Here is a 20,211-nt window from a genome sequence, read left to right as displayed (position 1 = left end):
TAACTGAGGAATTCAATATTTGCACATTTCTATATGAAATGCCCTAGTTTCTCACTTCTCTGAATGTTTCCTTGCAATTATTGGCAGTTCTTGCCTTGCGCACACATGGAAATATGTATTTAAGAGAAAACACACACATTTAAATTACTTTGAGAGAGAAAACACACATAAAGGCTTATTCAAAAAAGTTTGTAAATCTGCAAGCATTGCACAGGCATATGCAATAAACTCCTGATAGTTGCTTCTAGGTTGCAGATACGACAATTAACAGTGCATAAGGAGCAGGAGAATACGTATGCTCTGGGCCCAGCAATCATACACAACAGCTCTTCTTTCCCTTCACCTCCATAGGGAGGTGGATTATCTGGGGGAGGTAGCAGCAGAAAAGTGTCGGACAGGGGAAGAGTTAAGTGTTCCCCAAGTACTTTTCTGTTACAAATTGCCTCCTCCGGAAGTTGCTTGGCAAAGAAGAAGAAGAAGCCTTCAGGCTTTTATCTGCGTCTAACATGTAGTCTTGCTCTAAGAAAGTCAGTTTCAGAAATGGTTCTTAGCAGAAGGTAAACGTAAAGGGACCCTGACCATTAGGTCCAGTCGTGACCGACTCTGGGGTTGTGGCGCTTATCTCGCGTTATTGGCCAAGGGAGCCGGCATACAGCTTCCAGGAATGTGGCCAGCATGACAAAGCCGCTTCTGGCGAGCACACGGAAATTACCTTACCTCCCCTATTTATCTACTTGCACTTTGACGTGCTTTCGAACTGCTAGGTTGGCAGGAGCAGGGACCGAGCAATGGGAGCTCACCCCATCGCGGGGATTCGAACTGCCGACCTTCTGATTGACAAGCCCTAGGCTCTGTGGTTTAACCCACAGTGCCACCCGCGTCCCGGTTCTTAGCATACATCCAGTATATTCAATAGCACATATTGTAGCCATAAAATTTAGATGGATTGCTTCCAAAACAGCACCATTTTCTTTAGCTTTAAGGTGACAGTAATGTTTTTGGCTAACTGTTGCACAGACTCAGGCAGCCCAGGTTTCTTTAACCTTGAAACCTGTTCCCAAAGAACTGCTTGTTTAATTCAAAATTAATTATGTGATATTATCACCTACCCACAATCCCTTGACCTAACAAGTAGTTGTCTTTTGCCTCCCTCCCACTCTGTTCCCCTTCTGTGTTAGTTTCACAATTTTCATGTGACGCTTGGAACAGGAAATGATACACAGATTCCATGGACTCTCCATTAATGAGGGTCAACTTGCTATTATAAGAATGCTACCAAAACTCTTTTCAGACTTTTCGCACATTTATATTCACTCAACCTATAGGGAGAAGAGAGGGACCTGCTGGTTAGCCCATCTGCCACATACACATATTTGGCTAAATGTGTGAACTATATGCACTTATGGGCTCCCTTTGGCTGTGCATGTATAAGCTGTGGATATAACAACAACACTATTTTATGTGCATTCAATCAACATATATATGAAGGTTTGATAGAGGCTGTAGTGAATGAGGAGTTCACCTATTCTTTAAGCATAATGGTTTTTAGCCTTTGGCAGACATGCCCCCATTCAACTGACCTGTGTACATTGGAGCTGATCCAAAACAGAGACTGTAGCTTTGACTTCATGCCAAAGGTTTATTGGAGTTTAAATGGGCGCTCAAATATAGGAAGTGGATGGGGGGGGGAGGGATGAGCAAATCTTACATGCCCATAGGCTGAAGGTCACTCTTCTTGAAGCCTTTTTTGTTTTGTTTTGCTTCCGTGTGTGTGTGCTGGCAATATCAAGAATACTACAATATCCACACCAAGCTCTCAAATTTCTTCCCATTATTCTCTCCCTGGAACATTGCCCTCCTTAAAATGATTCATGAAAATAAACCATATAAAAATAAGTAACCTTCCTGTTTTGCCATGCCTGAATGGGGTGGAAAATTTGATCATCATTCATTAATAACTTAGTATATCTGGATTTATTTATTTATTTACTAGTGTGTTCTCCCATACATATCATGGAGCAGTGTTTCCCAACCTTGTGCCTCCAGATGTTTTGGGACTACAACTCCCATCATCCCTAGCTAGCAAGACCAGTGGTCAGGAATGATGGGAATTGTAGTCCGAAAACAGCTGGAGGCACAAGGTTGGGAAACACTGTCATGGAGAATTCTGGTTAAATATAATCCTTCTTTGAAATAAATAAGAAGCCAGTCTCAGAGGGTGGGTGAGGTGTCAAGTGCAGCACCTTATAGATTTCAGAGCCCTAGTGTCTTAGAACATATTTGTATTATGCTCAGTTTGACTAGAAGTCATTGGGCTGTGGATCCCATATCCCCCCCCCCCAAGTCAACAAAACATTAAGGAAAGGTCTATGGTGGTAGCATGCCATAAAGTACAACAGCCAAGGGTTGTGCTTGCATGGAAATCCTTTATGCTTGTTCACAGGTCTCTCTTGCATCCCTGACTTTGGTGTGACTGTATGTTGCATTATCACACAGGTTCTGGGCATCTTTGATGTTCCTCCAGCATCCTAAGGCAAAATTATAATGCAGAAGAATTATGTCAGCAGAATGTTACATATTCCGTTGTGCCAAATATGTCATAACTGAAATATAATGTGGGTAGCACCGCCCACACTGAATCTGTTATCCCTTGTGTCAGCAACATAGGGGCTTGATTCACTGCTAACATCTTGTACCAGTTACATGGGTGCAGAAGCCATCCGTTATAGCTATACAGATATATCTATTTAAATTATTATTTAAGTAATTCAGCACCAAGCACAGTGGGCCAGTTCAGGTGTATTGATTCCACTCTGGTAAATCTGTGGCATCTTCATCTCTTCCCTTCTCTCCTCCCACCATCACAATCATTCGAGCCACAGTTTCCTGTGCCATCCAAAACAGGAAACTTTGGTTTAAGGACACCCTCCAAACCAGACTCAGATCCTTCTTCCTTATTCTGGTTCATTGGGGCCCTTAAACTACAGCTTCCTGGTTCGGACATCAGAGGAAATTATGGCTTAAGAAATGAAGATTGCAATCCTTCGCCCAGTTATTTGGCCGTAAATCTGACATTGAACTCAGTGGGGCTTACTTTTGAGCAGTCATGTAAGATAAATTTTCTGAAGCTGGTTACGAAAAGAAAAGAGGGAGGGAGGGAGAGAGGAAGTTTCTGGCCTTATGCTAATTTTATTTTTTACATTTTCCACAAGTGCTATTTGCCATTCTTTGTTGTACCAATTTGTCCAAGCAGCACCTTCTAAGTTGTCCCAGCATCTTGTTGTTATGAGTCTTATTAAAGGTTTAAGTTAATATTATCTCCCGTGAAAAGATTGAGGAGAGCTAGCTCTGGACATTTAGATACGTTTTGTAAGGTAATTGCTTTTATTTGGACAAATACTTCTTCCCATGACTTACTGAACTCTGATTGTTACATCTGGACAAGTACTAAGTTGGTTTCCAAACAAATAACAATGTCCAATTCCTTTATCTTTTCTCTATATATACCTAGATTAGTATCTCCCAATCTACCATAAAGCAACCCAGCCTTGATAACTTGATGTCTTTAAAACCAACTACGGTAAATTTGCCAAAAGTTTTCCACTAGAACAGAATAAAGTTATTCTAGAAAATCTCTTAATTTCACATTAACACAGCTTGCATTCTCTTAAAGCTCTGGTCATTAATAGAATGGTTTCTTTAAAGTGCAAAATAAAACTATAATTTTGTGGAAGCTGTGGGCTACAAGGTATCTCCCATTAGTTGTTGATTGAAAACCTCAGAGAGCAATTACTAATGCTATTGTGTCAGTCAGGTAGGTTGTAATATGTGGGATCCTCTAGTTCTTTTTCTCATGGGGCTTGCACATTTTTCTTAATGATTTGGAAGAAAAAATGGTTTCCAGATCTACAGATAAAACATAACTGGGAGGCAAAGGACAAAGTAAGGTTGAAAATGATCTTAGCAAACAGCAGGAATTGAAAAACAGCAACGTGAAAATTCCCAAAGACAATATATTATATTTACAGTTCAGTTTTGAATGTTTGCTCTGAAATAAGTCTCAGAAGTAAATTTGCATTGGATTGCAGGTTTAATTTGTTAAGAAGTGCAATATGCAATCATGGGAAATTAGGTAATACGTAGCAAAAAAAAACCCTAGGTTTGTGCTAGTTCATACCTAGAGAATTTAGCCTTAAGGATCTCATTTGCTAATCAAAGCAAATATATATATTGGGTTTCATTTGGAGCATAAGTTCAGGTGGTCTGTTGTGGCATGTAATGCCCTATTGGTCAGGTTTGTAACATAAAAGTATGAATGCACATGGGGTAGTCCCAATAAAATCATGGCTGTTTTGGTCCTTCCCTGGTTCTCCTTGGGCTACCTGGAGCTAAACTAGTTTGGTTTGCATTCATGTCCAAACCTCGGCATGTAGTTTCTCTCCAGACAACCCACTGCCTATAACTAAGGATGAGACCAGTGATGGGTCCAGGGGTTAAATAGGCAGTTTCTGCACATGCTGTAGAGAGAGGTGAGGGGCAGGTAGGGCTCATCAACCTATGAAAGTAGCCCATCTAAAAGGAAAACTCTGATCCTAATCCACCACTACCTTGTGGTGTATCTTCAGGAGAAGAAAAGGCTAAGCAGTAAACCCTACACAAATCTGGAATGGTGTCCCTAAGACGGTTGGATGGCATCTTGTGCGCCTCCTTCTGGCAACCCCTGCAGTCAAGCTGCTGCTAAATTTATTGCTTTCCTTTCCTTTGTTCCACAGCAGCAAGGCAAGGAGAGGGGTCTTGTTGTCTAGGAAAGCCCAGGACCTCCATACACACTCCCTTTGTGCCCCAGGGGAGGTCACTTTGGTGCCGCTAACACAATGGTTTGACTTCACCCCCAGAGGCGCACTCCGTTGTCTCTCAAGACAGTTGGATGCCAACAAAAACAAGGAAGCAAGAAACCATGATCCCTGCTTCAGATATAACAGGAAGCTGTTTGTGTTGCTTGTGCTAGAGGCGGAACAACGGGGGAGCAATTGGGCAGTGTACACCAGCATGCTGCTTGTTTACAGTAAATCACGATAAGCTTGAAAGTCTGAGTTATTGTGCTAAGCTAAGGGAACACAGCCAGAGTTGCCAAGCCAATGTGAAGCCTTAAAAGGGATACACTGGAAGAAAATGAGAGGGGCTGGTGGAGGTTCCACATGCCTAAATCCGTTTGAGTAAGTAGTGTTTTACCCCATAAATGTTACCCATAAATAATATCCCCATTTGCCTAAGAGGGAATGAATCATTAGGCTCATTTATATATGAGAAAGAAGGCGCTCAGAAAAGTGTGTGCCCTTCTCATTTCTAAAATCCCACAGAGTAGTCAGTTTATTAATTAACTTGGTAGCGATTCCAACAGTATGGCCGCAGGGGAGTTGGTGCTCAAAACTAAGCTGGCCGTAAATGTGTTGGTGAGCCACCCGAACATTCTGAACTCACAGGAGTAGGTGCCATATGGAACTCTGCTGTAACATGAATGCACAAAGTCACCTTCTGGCATTAAATGTGCCTGTGCGAATCTGTCCTAAGTTATGAGGAGTAGGTGTTCATTTTTTTTTCCTTTTACAAAATGTAATCTATTGATCCAATAGCTAATGTGATTCTGTGGATTTGCTCAGCACTGATATTTGCTCTGGGTGATTAAGATTATGATCTGTTCCAGAACAGCACTCCAGAATATCTTAAGCAGGGTGAGGAAAGATTTGTTGTGGATACAAAGTGTTGAAAAGGCATTTAAAAGAGAAAAATAGAGGGACTGCCTTTTTATTCACCTTTGTACAGAATTGTAACCATTTTGACTCTGCAGCTATTATGGTTATATGAAAGATTTTGCTGCTCTCTGGGGTTTCTTGTTTCCTCAACTTAGCCCTGATGTCTAGAGCTCCCTCACACTCCAGAAAGTTATTCTGCATGTATCCAAGAACAGAACTTGGGAGTAATGAACCATCTCTAATGTCCCCGATATTAATTTTTCAGTATAATGTAACATCTAAACTAATTTGTTTGGAATTAGGGTGGCCATGTACTTTATAACTATTACACTGTTATAAAATGTTAGTTAAATATTAGTCAACCATTGCAGCCTTTGTTAAACACTGCAGTCTGACAACTCAAGGGTATAATCCTGCCATAAATAAAATTAAAATAATTAGTCTTTAGTCTGACCTTGGAAAACGGAAAACTACCAAAGGAAATGTAATGTACTGTAACATAATAGTGCAAACTTCCCTAGATTGCATTATGTTATGAGTCAATATTAAACTAGTCCATGGCATACTTCCAAGGACACTTCTTTGGGAGTGCAAGCTTCCACATCATTGGAACTGCCATTCATTGTCCCAGTTTGCACATAATGCTAAGCCAAACAATGGCTTATCGCAGACAAGCAAACATACAGGTATCTAGAGTGAAGACTGCAGCTGCTGTGCTGTTCCTTGTGCTACCTTGGGCTAAACTACTGTTTGACTCATCTTCATCATTATGTCCAAACCTAGGATTGTCGTTTGTCTCACTAGAGACAATCCACATTTGACAAACCAAGAGCAAACCTTCAATTGCACCTTGTGATATGTCTGGACTGTGAGAAACCATCATGACGATGATGATGATGATGATGATGATGATGATGATTTATTAATACCCCACCCATCTGCTGGGTTTCCCCAGCCATGAGCTCAATCTCAAATGCAACCCTAAGCCAAACAAAGACTTAGCACTGAGTCGTGTGGAAGCAGCTAGACCAAGGGAGGAGTGCGGCAGCTGCAATTGCAGCATTCACTTTGGGAACCCTCACATTGGCTAGTTCTTTCTAAGCTTAGCATTCTATGGAAACTGGGTCATTGTGAGTGCTTTTTTAAATTACTGTCCTGTGGATTTCCACCTGTGGTGTGGAATAGGCACACCACATCTATTCATAAAATGGTTTCTATTGTCGCCAGTTGAGAAGAAAAGTTATTCATGGGTTATGAGAGAGATATTATACAATACAATATTATATATACAGTAATACTATATTACTGGAGAAGTGTTGGTTTCTAAAATTACCAGTTTTGGAATAAAGTATATACAGTCTTTAAAAGAGCATTGGCTAACCCTAAAACTTTCTTTGACTTGCCCATGGCCTCCCAAATTTGTAATAGTAGTTGTAGTAATAATAATAATAATAATAATAATAATAATAATAATAATAATAATAAATAGCTTCCATGGATCTTGCACTTCAATGCCATCATTACACTTTTGTGTGTGTGGGTCAGTTGTTCTCCATTTGATCTTTTAAAGAAAAGAAACATAAACATTTTTTTACAACTGCTCCCATGGGTTTCCTGCTGTGATACTGTGAGGTCAAAAAGGCTTTAGTGCCGTCCCATCCCTCTTTCAAATTCATTTATTTAAATTTTTTGAAAATAATTTAACAATGTTTTTCCCCCCAGTTCTCACTCAATACATGTGCATTAGAAAGGTAGAGGGCTGATGCAAATGAACAGAAGAAAATAAGAAAAGCAGTAAAGTGTTGTTCATAACCATGCATATGGTAATTGAGAACTCTGGGTTACACTATGATGGGTATTTGGGGGAGCATTTCAACTCATCCGTGATTGCTGCGGTGGTCCTCATCTGTTACAGTTGCATCTCAGCTGCTCCTGGGAAGACACAAGCTAGATTCAAGATTATCTTGACAGGGTAGAGAACTTGCCCCAAACTTACAAAATGAATTTCAACAGAGATAAATATAAAGTTCTCCTTTAGATAGGAAATATCAAGGACTCAAATACAGGATGTGTGACACTTGGCTTGGCAGCAGTACGCATGAAAATGATCTAGGAGTTTTAGAAATCACAAAGTGAACACGAGTAGTGCAGAGGCTTTAAAAAACCACGTTTTTTAAAAAGCTACAAACAGAAGTATCATGTTGAGAGATTCATATGTGTGGGTGCTAAGGAAACAGCTGTAGCCCAGAACTCTTCTCCTCTCCTGACTTAATTGCAACCCATAAACTGGATATACCAACAAAAAACGTTCTCAAAATATCCACTCAGGCAAGACATGCAACAAGGCACACCGACTAGTAAAAAAATAAATCTCACTACATACTTTAAGCAGTAGTAAAGTGGGGAATCGGATGGGCAGCATAACTGAAGCCTCTCAGATGACAGCTAAGAATAAATATGTGGGTAATGGAGATACGGCAACCCCTATTTCTGACTCACTTGAGATGGTTTCCAGCCAAGTTGCTAACCTGAATGTTGAACTTATTAAAAAGTGGCAATATGAGTTCACCACATAAAATCAAGAAATTAAGAGGTCAGCTATTAGACATAGAAAAAACAGTGGGCTAGGTTAGGCAAACTCGGCCCGCCAGATGTTTTGGAACTACAACTCCCATCATCCCTAGCTAACAGGACCAGTGGTCAGGGATGATGGGAATTGTAGTCCCAAAACATCTGAAGGGCCAAGTTTGCCTATGCCTGGGCGAGGTTTTAGTGACCGGAATGAGCCAGATTAAATAATTAAAACCCAGAGAGAACTAATTTTAAAGCTTGCTGATGAGGAGGATTGGGCGAGAAGACTGACGGTTAGGACCTGCAGCTAGATAACTACGATTTCCACCTACCTGGTGGAAAGATTTGGCGCCAAATTTGAATCTCTTCAGACTGGATATAGAGGTAGCTCACTGAAACCTCAGCTTGAAGCCAAAGAACCTGAAGAGGTAAAGCGATTGTTTATAGTCTCTAGCTATATGATAAGTAAGGATTGCCCCGCTAGGAAAGTGGGGACCATGATGGATATTGCCAGCAGCTCTTCACATGGTTAGAAGTATCACATGGAAGAGCAACACAATTCCTTCTAGACAAGAGTAAATGCAAAAATTGACTGAATATGCTGAATTAGATAGTCTATCTGAAAAAATAAAAAACAAACAGAATTGAATTTGTATGAAAATGGGAGGCCTTCAGAACATATATTAAACAAAATTATACCATGTTAAATTCTGTAGCAGCTTTTGAGTGATCCCAGCAGTTTTGATTAATTGCTTATATAATATAAACATTTATAAAGTGTGAAAATATTAATATAAAAATAATACTTTGATATGGCAGTAAATCTATGAAAAAGAATTAAGGAATAAATGGGAGGATATAAAAATAATAAGATTTTAATTTTTATTGCAACATCAAATTGCAATCACAAATTTTTGTCACAATTTCTATCTTATTATCAGATTGTGTAAATTTTATTTTATTTTATTTTCCCTCCCCTCTTAAGTTGCACCCCATTTCAGTTTTGTTTTTCTTGTATGTAATAAGCATGGAAATAAGCATGAAAAAAAATATTTTGAAGAAAGTATCACATGTCACCACATGGCTAATGGTTATTGGCTTCCAGTGCACTGCTGTACATTCTAGCCTGTGAGATACATAGCACTCGGAACTCTTGTGCTGATCTCAGAAGAGGTGAACATCAAATGTACAACACTCTGGGATTTTCTTTTATTTTTTACTTGCAAGGTTATTTATATTGAGCCCTTTCCCTAGGGAATTTAGCTCAAGTAGTTGGCCGTGTGACCAATTCCTCCCCTTTCCTTGTGAACTGCTTATTTAATAATGACCTGGAATTGTTTTCAGGGTGAATTCATTCAGGGTTCCCCCTCCCCAATATCATGATCATTATTACCATTATCATTACTATTAATAATAATGATTATACCACACCTCTCCTCTTTTAAGAACCCAAGTAATTGGGCAAAAATGAGGTCTGCAGTGACACAATTATCTACATGAAATAGTTTGTATATGAAGAGAAGATGATTTGCATGTAGTTTGAATTTCTTAACATATGGGTGCACAGTGGGAAGCAGCTCTCTCTCACAAGCAGGTGTGTTGCTACATATATAAAATGTAGCGCTAGAAAATGTATAGTTGAATCAGTATACTAAAAATTGTGCACATGTGCTTTAAGATAGAGAAATATTTCACACGGTAATTTATTCCACCAGTGTTGCATCAACTTCAAAATTTTAATTCAACTATATACTTAAATGGAAGGCCAAGCTTTTACTGCTGCATTCTAGCATCTACTTTCCAGTCACTGCACTACCGTATTGCAAAAAAAGTTTTTTTTCCTTTTCCTTTTATGCTTAGACTTACCTATCTCTTAGAGTGGAAATGATGTTTTTGTTTACATGCTGTAATAGATAGATAGTTGAAGGTCAAGTAGCTAAAAATAAAAACAAACTCCTGTGCAACAGAGAGAATCATTGCTGCTTTGTTAGCCAACAGGAATTGAGTGAGAATTTTAGAGTCAGACTACACATAATTCAGATTGAGATGGTTGACTGAGGTAATCAAATTGGGAATTGTGCCACTCAGTCTGCAGATATGGTGTTATATTTTAAAATGCCCCCCACATAAAAGTTGGGAGAAACCCTCACTTTACGTTGCAAAACAGGAACTTCAGGAGGGAGTTTTCATGCATCCCTTTCCATCGTGAACTAGTTTAGTACATGCACAGAACTTTTCATGGGAGAAATGTTCAGATATAAGACACACACCCCAATGCAGTTTGAAGTGGTAAAGTTCAATATCTGAAGGAACATCTCCACCCTCACTAATGTCCAGTTCCAAGGTCCTTCTGGCATTTCGCTCATTGCGAGAAGTGAACTTACAGGGAACCAGGCAGAGGGCCTCCCATCAGATGTCAAAGAGATAAACAATTATACAAGTTTCTGCAGACATCTGAAGGCAGCCCCGTATCAATACGTTTTAAATCAGGCATAGGCAAACTCAACCCTCCAGATGTTTTGGGATTACAACACCCATCATCCCTGACCACTGGTCCTGTTAGCTAGGGATGATGGGAGTTGTAGTCCCAAAACATCTGGAGGGCCAAGTTTGCCTATGCCTGTTTTAAATGTTTGATGTTTAACTATGCTTTTTGCATTCTGTTGGAAGCCACCCAGAGTGGCTGGGGCAACCCAAACAGATGTATGTGGTATAAGTAATAAATTATTATTATTATTATTATTATTATTATTATTATTATTATTATTTCCAACTACTAACTCCTGCTGGATCAGACCAAAGGACCAATTATGGTTCCCCCCCCCAAATCTTTATTTATTTATTTTCACTAATTAGAATCATAGAATCATAGAGTTGGAAGAGACCACAAGGGCCATCCAGTCCAACTCCCTGCCAAGCAGGAAGCACCATCAAAGCATTCCTGACATATGCCTGTCAAGCCTCCGCTTAAAGACCTCCAAAGAAGGAGACTCCTCCACACTCCTTGGTGGCAAATTCCACTGCCGAACAGCTCTTACTGTCAGGAAGTTCTTCCTAATGTTGAGGTGGAATCTTCTTTCTTGTAGTTTGAATCCATTGCTCCGTGTCCGCTTCTCTGGAGCAGCAGAAAACAACCTTTCTCCCTCCTCTATATGACATCCTTTTATATATTTGAACATGGCTATCATATCACCCCTTGACCTTCTCTTCTCCAGGCTAAACATACCCAGCTCCCTAAGCCATTCCTCATAAGGCATCGTTTCCAGGCCTTTGACCATTTTGGTTGCTCTCTTCTGGACACGTTCCAGCTTGTCAGTATCCTTCTTGAACTGTGGTGCCCAGAACTGGACACAGTATTCCAGGTGAGGTCTGACCAGAGCAGAATACAGTGGTACTAATTAAAACATATTAAAACAAATTTAAGGACCAAATTTAAGGACCATCTAGTCCAGCATCCTGTTCTCACAGTGACCAATGAGATGCTTCTGGGAAGCACTGAAGGAGGACGGAAGTACAACAGCACTTTCCCCACTTATAAATCCCTTAAGCCAGGCCTAAATGATTGTGTATTAATGCACTCTCCTGGAGCTTTTTATAACTAAGACCTTGGTATTCCAGGAAACATGTTATTAATTTTTTATCAGCAGGCTTTGCTGGAAGTGAATACTCACAGCTCCCATGAAGTGGATGGAGTTACTGGGATTTGAAATGCAATGCACTTTAACATTATTTTAAAAGTGGGTGGGCATGGGCAAAGAATGTGATGTGGATGAATACCCTCCGAATGAGTAAAAATGAATGGCAGAAACATTATTAATTTTTGAGTGTTGTATCAAGTGCCCTTCATGTAAATGGATTTAATGTAATCAACTGTAATCGGCAGCATGTGGGCTTGGATGTGTGTTACATTTATGTTAGGATGTGGCTGCAGCACTATGAAGTGGGCTTATGAATTGCAGCCAAAATGGTCACAGGTTGGCATGCATGCATTAACATATTGCCTTTACATTTATTATAAGCCCCGTATTGAGGTTAAGGAAGATTATTTATATATGCCTCAAGTGTGCATGGTAACCTTCCAATCAGCAAGCCCAAGAGGCTCAGTGGTGTAGACCAGTGCTTCCCAACCTTGTGCCTCCAGCTGTTTTCGGACTACAATTCCCATCATTCCTGACCACTGTTCTTGCTAGCTAGGGATGATGGGAGTTGTAGTTCCAAAACATCTGGAGGCACAAGGTTGGGAAACACTGGTTTAGACCACAACACCTAACCGTTGACATGGCGACGTACATCTTTATCAGCAAAATAAAAATTAAAAATTGTCAGGTCCATATCCCAAGAAGCTTACACTCTAAAGTGGGGGGGGGGAGAGGGGGACTACAGAGGGGAGGGAGAGAAAAGTAACAGTAAGAAGGGATGTTCTCCTTCAATGCTGGGTGTTAACAATGTATTTACTTTGGAATCCCTGTTCATCTTTATCTTTGTAAAGGGGGAACGAGGAAAACATGTTTTTGAAAGGTGTTCAAATCTGAATTTTCATCTCCTTTTTTTTGGCAAGCAAGCTATTTCTAACGAGACTCCTCCAACCTCCCACTCACCCACAATGTTTGTCATGCTGTTCGTGTTGAGAGGAGATCTGTGCACAGATTGGATCCATTACTGCGCTGTTTATGATATACTCAGGTTCTCAGTTCTTCCTTGACAGTCCTGTCTGTCTCCTGTGAATGCTTGTGGAAGTAACACATGTGCACTGAGCAGAGAAAGAATCCTTCTGTTCACACTTTTCCTTCCATTCTATAAATGCTCCTGAATTAACAGCGCACACATTATGTGACAACATGCGATTCTGTACTTTTCAAACTCAACTTGCTGCTCTGGCAGAAAAAATGCAAAGTCTGGGGTGCTATTAACAGACTAAGATGCACAGTGTCCTGGACATTAAAATGTTCCCTAAGTCTGCAATTATGTCAATTGTTAGCTCAATGTAAAGAGACACGTTTTACCATATCCTTTTTAAACAAAGTCATAGCAGAGCACAGAGCAATTTATTTCAGTCTCTGAACCTAGAAATGTGAAGTCGTCAGCTGGTAATGTCTGGCCATTTAATAACCATCTGGATGGATTTTAAATCAATTGGCAAATCAATACAATGTGACAACTTTGATCTCCCCTCCCCAATTTCCCAACTGTTGGATAATTGTTTGTTTAAAGAAAATACTACTGGACCCTTCTCCTGCCACAGTTCACCAATTCAATGTATTATGAGAAGTTCTGTAAAAGACCCCCCCCCCATCAAATTTGTCTTTCCCTTTCAATCTGTATAAGCCTTTATTAACTTGCAGCATTGCTGGAGGTCATGATAACTGGAAAAGCCAATTAATATATTGTTTGCTGGCTTGCTATCTTCAGTCGCTCCAAACAGACTGCACAGGCTGATCAATCAAATTCACCTTGCCATGCACACAACAGCAAAAAAAAATATTTATAGCAATAACAGCAGCATTTGAACAGATGCTACAAATTGTTACCAACATCAGCAGCCTCAACTGTGGTCTAATTTTGCATTAAATGCCTCCATTTAAAAAAAAAAAGAGTGCTGACAAATTCAAAGCAAAACAAAATAGATTTTTTATTGATATGTTTTACTTTGCTGGCAGACCAGAGCAAAGGTTTTCTGAACATTTAAAAGATGAAAAAGGTGAAGATTCCCAGAAGCGATTTATCTTGAAGCGAGATAACTCTAGTATTGATAAAGAAGACAATCAGGTTGGTTCTCGGTTCGAGAGTTGCTGAAATTCTTTTTTTTTTAATTTCCTTTTTTCTTTTTGGAAGTGGGCTGACTGGTGTTCTTGATGTTCCTTTGTTGTTGTTTATGCTGCTGCTCCTGCTGCTGCTTCTCCTTCCTGCTCATCTTCCTCTCCTGCTCCCCTGTTTTTGGCACACAGTGGAATAGCATCGGCCATAAGTGTGTTTGCTTCAGCAGTGGCAGTTTGCATGGGCAGTTTTGCTTGGCACATGCACTTGCATGCTGAGGAGTGATTTGGAATGTTCAAAAGGCCCCCCGAATCCCATTTGGGGAAACTTTTGTCAGCTGCGCTTTGGCAAATCTCTTTGTGTCTCTGTGGGACTCCTTCCAATCTTCTAGAGTCATGCCAAGCTGGTTAGAGACTAATATACGGACTAATAACAGGCATCAACGGGCAAAATGTTACGACGAGACCAGATTGACTTTGCAACCATCAATACATGATTTTTCACTTGCGGGGGGTGGGAAGGTGGAGTTCTCTTTGTAAACCGCTTTGAGGTCCCCACCCCAATCAATCAGTGTATAAATGTCATGAAATGCCAAACAAACAAATGATTTAAAAATTCAGGACCGCCCCCCCTTATCATAAATGAAACTTGTTTGCTTGTTTTTTGCATGTATGTGGCGGAAATCTCCCCTTTTGTGTGCTGCTTGTTGTGTCTTCCTGCACCACTAAAGGTACCCTTATGAAACATGCCAATATATGAATGTGTCCAGAGCTAGGTAGTTTAACAGCCTTTTTTGGGGGGGGGGGTTACCTGTGATGGAAGTGAAAGTTTTAATTCAAAAGAACATTTTTAAAAAGGAGGAACTGAAAAAGGTTTTTTTTGATTCTGAAGGAGTTTTTAAAGGAAAATTCATGAAGGTAAGCCAATGTGTATGTTCTCATTTAATTTTGGGTAAATCCAGCCGCTTGACACCAGAAAACATCTCTCTGCCTCCTACAAAAGATACTGCTTCCTTTCCCATTTTTCTTCTGCAGTTTGTTGCTGCACATGATAACACAGCTGGTTTTCAGAAATGGAGAAGAAGGGTTTAGGGAACACAGATTGCAAGCAAGGAAGGTAAAGGAGCGGAGGGAAGATACAGCGTAGTTAAAGGAGGAGGCGAGAGAATTGCAGCTACAGGCTAACAGTAGATATGAAGCTTTGTACAGGGCAATATCTTCCCCATTAAGCACTTTAACATGTTTTATTGCTTTCTGGACTTCGTTGCAATGAAAGTCTGCATTTTCCTCTCCAGTTGACGGTAACAGCCTAAGGATTGCTACAGAAATGATTAGAACTCTTGTGCACAATATTCTCAAAATCATTTCTCCTCATCTGTGAGGCTTTTTTCAGCCTTTGATATCACTCGCCTTTCCACGCTCTTTTCCTTCACTTGATTTGATAGCTGCTGCTCCAATAAATTAACAAGGGAAGTCTGACAAATGGGCTTTCCCCCCTGACTAGTTGGGGGCATTGTGAGTGGAAGGAGCCAACACACCTCTACTCTAGATTGCAGATTGATTTCCAAATCAATCATGCTACCTCATCTCTTCTTATACAGAAGAGCTCAGTGGCAGAATGCATACTTTGCAAACAGAAGTTCCTGGGTTCAATACCTGGAAATTCCAGTTGACAAGGTCTCAGAAAGCAAGAGGGGGCTAAAACATCATTTAAACCAGTGTTTTCCAACTGTTTTTGGACTGCAGTTCCCATCATCCCTGACCACTGGTCTGACTAGCTAGGGATGATGGGTGTTGTAGTCCAAATACAGCTGGGAGACCCAAGGTTGGGAAACACTAATTTAAATTATTATCCTGTACACCTTTAGTACACACATGTCCCCAGTGTAGCTAACTGTGAAAAACAAAAGCAATGCAATGAATCAAGGAGTACCAAAGACCTTGGAGTGCTGTCCGATAGAGCAGATAGGACTGATCTATTCTAGATGGACCAGCAGCATGGCTGAGTATGAGGCAACTTCGTATCATCAAAGAGAAGAACCCAAAAAGCCCAATGCAAAGCAGAAACATCCCAGTAGCATCTAGATTGATGCTGTAAGGTACATAGCATAACATCATGAATCGCATGCCACTTTAGGAATGAGACAACACAATCATCCTCATGCCTCATTTGTTTAAGTGAACATTTATTATTCTCAGCTGACAGTTACTTAACTGCAGTTTTTAGCAGCTCAACTTATATAATCCTCCTGGTTTGTTTTTTTTATGCTCAGCAAAACAGAATTCATCCATTTAGAGATGACAGACGAAGTAAATCAATTGAAGAGAGAGAAGAGGAGTATCAGAGGGTGAGGGAGAGAATATTTGCACAAGATGTGAGTAGTTGTTTTTAATTGCCTCTTTAGTGCCATATCTTTATCAGTAGTCAGCCAGTATCCTCCCACTCTGACACTGTGGCAAGATTGCACTTTGTGGCAGGAGACAGTGGAGGGATGTGAATTGAGCAAGGGGGGGGGAGTTTGATTATGGGTTATTTTTTTTAAAAAAAGAGGACAGAAACTAAAATGATAAAAGAGTTATTGGATAAGATTAGCTCCAATAGGGCAGGCGTGCTGAGCTTGGTTTCCTTTAATTTTCAAATCTTGGCGCATAGGAGTCATTCTGTAACACCCAGATGCAGAACATGGTTTTAAATAGACACCTTTGTCCACCATCTTGTTTCATTAATCCAGGAATGTTTTTTTTTTTAAAAAAAAGTTGTTGTAACTATTCAAATGGGAGTGTGGAATAGTAAACGTGTGATCTAGCAGCCATTTTGGGGGACTATATAAATCCATCATCTTACAACAGTATTAGGATAAATGCCCATAGCTGCCAGGTTTTCCCTTTTCTCACGAGGAAGCCTATTCAGCATAAGGGAATTTCCCTTTAAAAAAGGGAGAACTTGGCAGCTATGTAAATGCCATGAGGTACTTCACTTACCATGTTTCTGCCAGATAGGGCTGACATTGAGACAGCAGTTCTGTAAGTTGGAAGCAGAGGCCAACTCTCCTATGCTCATTGGCTGAGATGTTTGGTTTGATGATCCTCGGCTCACCCTTTGAACAGTTTTGCAACTTAAAGGAAATGAAAATGCTTTATGAACTTTTAATTTAATGAATGTGTAAGTTGTACTTAAACTAAAAGAAAGAAAGCAAAACTGACAGACTATCTGAAAGTGGAAGAAGGGCAGTTTTGGTGGAAGGGTGGCTTCAGAAATATTTTGGGAGCTGCTGTTGGACTGAATCTAGTTTCTAAGGCTACGTTCCCGTTGAATATTAGCCTACAATAGATCCACCACATAAGCGATTTATTCCTGGTCCAAGTGGAGCTTCCAAAGACTCTCCAGAAGGACACCCACCCATCCCCATTGCAGTAATCCAACCTTGATGCAACTAAGGCATGCATTACTGTAAACAAGTCTGATTCCTCAGGAATGGGTGCAGCTCACACTGCAGCCAAATTTCATCAAAGGCACCCCAGGAACACCTGCTCCCTGAACATTCGTAAGTGTTCCTAAGCTGTGAATCTAATTTTTTGGGGGGAGTAAAACCCCATCCAGAAAAGGCTAAAACCCTCTTCCAGAGTCTTCCTCCTGATCAGGAGCAGATACGTCTTGTCTGGATTGAACTGCAGATTTGTTTTTTTAGCTCCCATCCAACCCACTGCCTCCCCTTCAGGTACCAGTTCAGAAATGCAACAACTTCATTGATATTAGATGAAAAAGAGAAAAGGGGCTGTATATCATTCATATTTCAGTGAAAATGCAGCCCAGACTTTCAGATTACCATTCCCAGTGGGGGACAGAATCAATTCCTGGCTGACACCATATAGTACACCAGTGACCAAGTTACCAAACAGAAAAACTCCACCACCATCTTCTGGAACCAACCCCTGGGAAAGAACTGGAACCACTGCAAAGTAGTGACCTTCAAGCCCATCTCTGTCAGATAGTTCAGAAGGATGCCATGGCCAATGGTACTGAATGCCACTAATATATTCAGCAGGGGCCACAGAGAAATGTCCTACCTGTTTGGTTCCCAGTGTAGATTCTGTACCAAGCAACCAAAGGTATTTCAGTCCCCAAACCAGACATGAACCCAGATTGAAATAGGTCTAGATCAGAGCGGTCCAACTTCTCATGCCAAATGGGCCACATGAGTACTTCAACGTGGAACCGATGGGCCGCGGGCCCACTGCTTTGTCACATGGGGGGAGCAAGGCAAACATTTGATGCCCCCCCCAAGCCCTCACCCCCAAGCCTTCCCAGTCATAGTTTGAAATACTAGACTAGATAGACAAATAGTTTGGTTTTGGTATGAGGCTGCCTCCTATGTACTTAAGAGTTTGGTTGTGTCATATAATTTCAGCTTGAGACCCAAGCTTATTGTTACTCAGGTGAAAACTTATAGTATCCCAAATGTTCATTATTTTAATGAAAATGAAAAGCAGAAGAAGTTGGTTTTTGAGCAGAGGAAAGCTGAGCTGAGTGGAAGGCTGCTTAACGCTTTCCTCCCAATTGTCTTCTCAAAAATCACCCTCTCCAGTCCAGACTTCTCCAGACTTCTGACCAACTCAGTTGCTTAGAGCATGGTGTTGATCATTCTGATGCCCATGCACTACTTCTTATAAGAGTCCTTTTCTTTTGTACCTATGTGCTTTCAAATGATAGTACATGCTAAAAGGGCACAATCAGAAAAGTTAAAACCCTAATTAAATCTGTTTCTTGCAGTTATATTTTGCTGCAATGTGTTTTCCTAGATGGGTAATTTTGGTCCACATTTATCCTAAAACTTCATTGAATTATTTTTTAGTCCAGATTTATTCTGGTTGTTTTTTGAACTATTTATTGAATCCAATTTGAACTGCTGATTTGGTGTCTTAGTCCAGTTTTCGATTTTTAAATGAGAGGCAGGCACTGAGTTTTTCAGTTACTATGATTGGGAGTAGAAGATAATACTAGGCATTTAAGGGGCATTTGGGATTTTCCGTTCAGTAGAATCAAGAGAGCAGTTTGGTCTATTTTAGCCTGTATGAAAATGATGAAATTGTGAATAGATATTTTTCAAGATTAGCATTACAGATACTTCTCCTCCAGTCTCTTAAACATTTAGTTGATTATGAAATCAAACTAATCCCATTTCAACAACACATCAATAACTATCAGGATAGCTTTGGGGGCTCTTTGTTCAAAGTGTATAGTAAAGTAAGCCAATCCCACCATCATTGAACAAATATTTATTCATTTAGATATAAACTAAAGCAAAAACATTTTTCAGCCTACCAGGTAAGACCACAAACATTTTAATCTTAGGCAGCCCAAACGTATAGCTATGGTAAGCAATTACACCTTTGTAAAAATTCAATATAAAAGTATTGTCAAAGCAATCATTTTTACTACCCTTCTGTGAGGGATAAATGAATATTGTAGTAGGCTTAGAAAAGGTATTTAATAAAGTATATTGTAGCTGTGGCATTCCCTTTCCTTTTGTGAAATTTGGGCTGCCATGCTGATTTGAATCTAATATGCTACATTAGAAACATGTTTACAAATACAAATTGCCCCCTCCAATGTAATGAATGATCACATGATGTCATGCTATGCAAACTAGAGGTGAATTAAATCTTATAACTAGGGCTGCCATTTTTGAATCTCCCAAAACAGCGCATTGTATATTATGCAAATCAAATATGCACTTGAGCAAATTAGATTAATTATGCTACTGTTGCTACTGATTTCAGCTGGTGCGTCATCTCTTCTCATGCTATATGCAGCAGAGGCAGTGAGGAAAGGGATGTGGAAGTCCAATCAAATTTCATCGCCTGAGAAGTAGCATTTTTCATACATCATGGAGGGGGTAGCTGCCTCCATCCTCAATTAATAGGAACATAAAACTGAAGACTAACAAAATAAAAAAAGGGAAATCACAATGCTGTTGAGGCGCGCTGTCAGATATCTGTGTTCTCTAATACCTGTCTCAGGTGTACCAGCTAGTCATATTTTGATAACTCAGTGGTAGGGCACATGCTCTGCATGCAGGCAGTCCAAAGTCCAGCCCACATTTCCAGATAAATGTTCAGGAGTGAACCAAACT

At 40.2% G+C, this 20,211-nt stretch overlaps 1 protein-coding gene across 5 annotated transcripts in view; it reads left to right on the top strand.

Annotated features, from left to right (window-relative positions):
• The window catches only part of ARPP21 (cAMP regulated phosphoprotein 21), a 223,874-nt gene that overhangs the window by 130,957 nt on the left and 72,706 nt on the right, over positions 1-20,211 (top strand). For 3 of the 5 annotated variants that reach the window (XM_035129799.2, XM_035129794.2, XM_035129798.2), the window contains exons 10-11: positions 13,982-14,090; positions 16,351-16,452. In XM_035129799.2, the coding sequence (XP_034985690.2) occupies positions 13,982-14,090; positions 16,351-16,452 (211 nt within the window). The remainder of the gene's footprint in view (positions 1-13,981; positions 14,091-16,350; positions 16,453-20,211) is intronic. The other 2 variants (XM_035129801.2, XM_035129800.2) reach the window with 1 other exon arrangement.

Source organism: Zootoca vivipara, chromosome 12, assembly GCF_963506605.1.
Source record: "Zootoca vivipara chromosome 12, rZooViv1.1, whole genome shotgun sequence".
NCBI lineage: Eukaryota > Metazoa > Chordata > Lepidosauria > Squamata > Lacertidae > Zootoca > Zootoca vivipara.
Note: the sequence above shows the minus strand (reverse complement) of the source record. Positions and strands in the feature narration are given on the sequence as shown.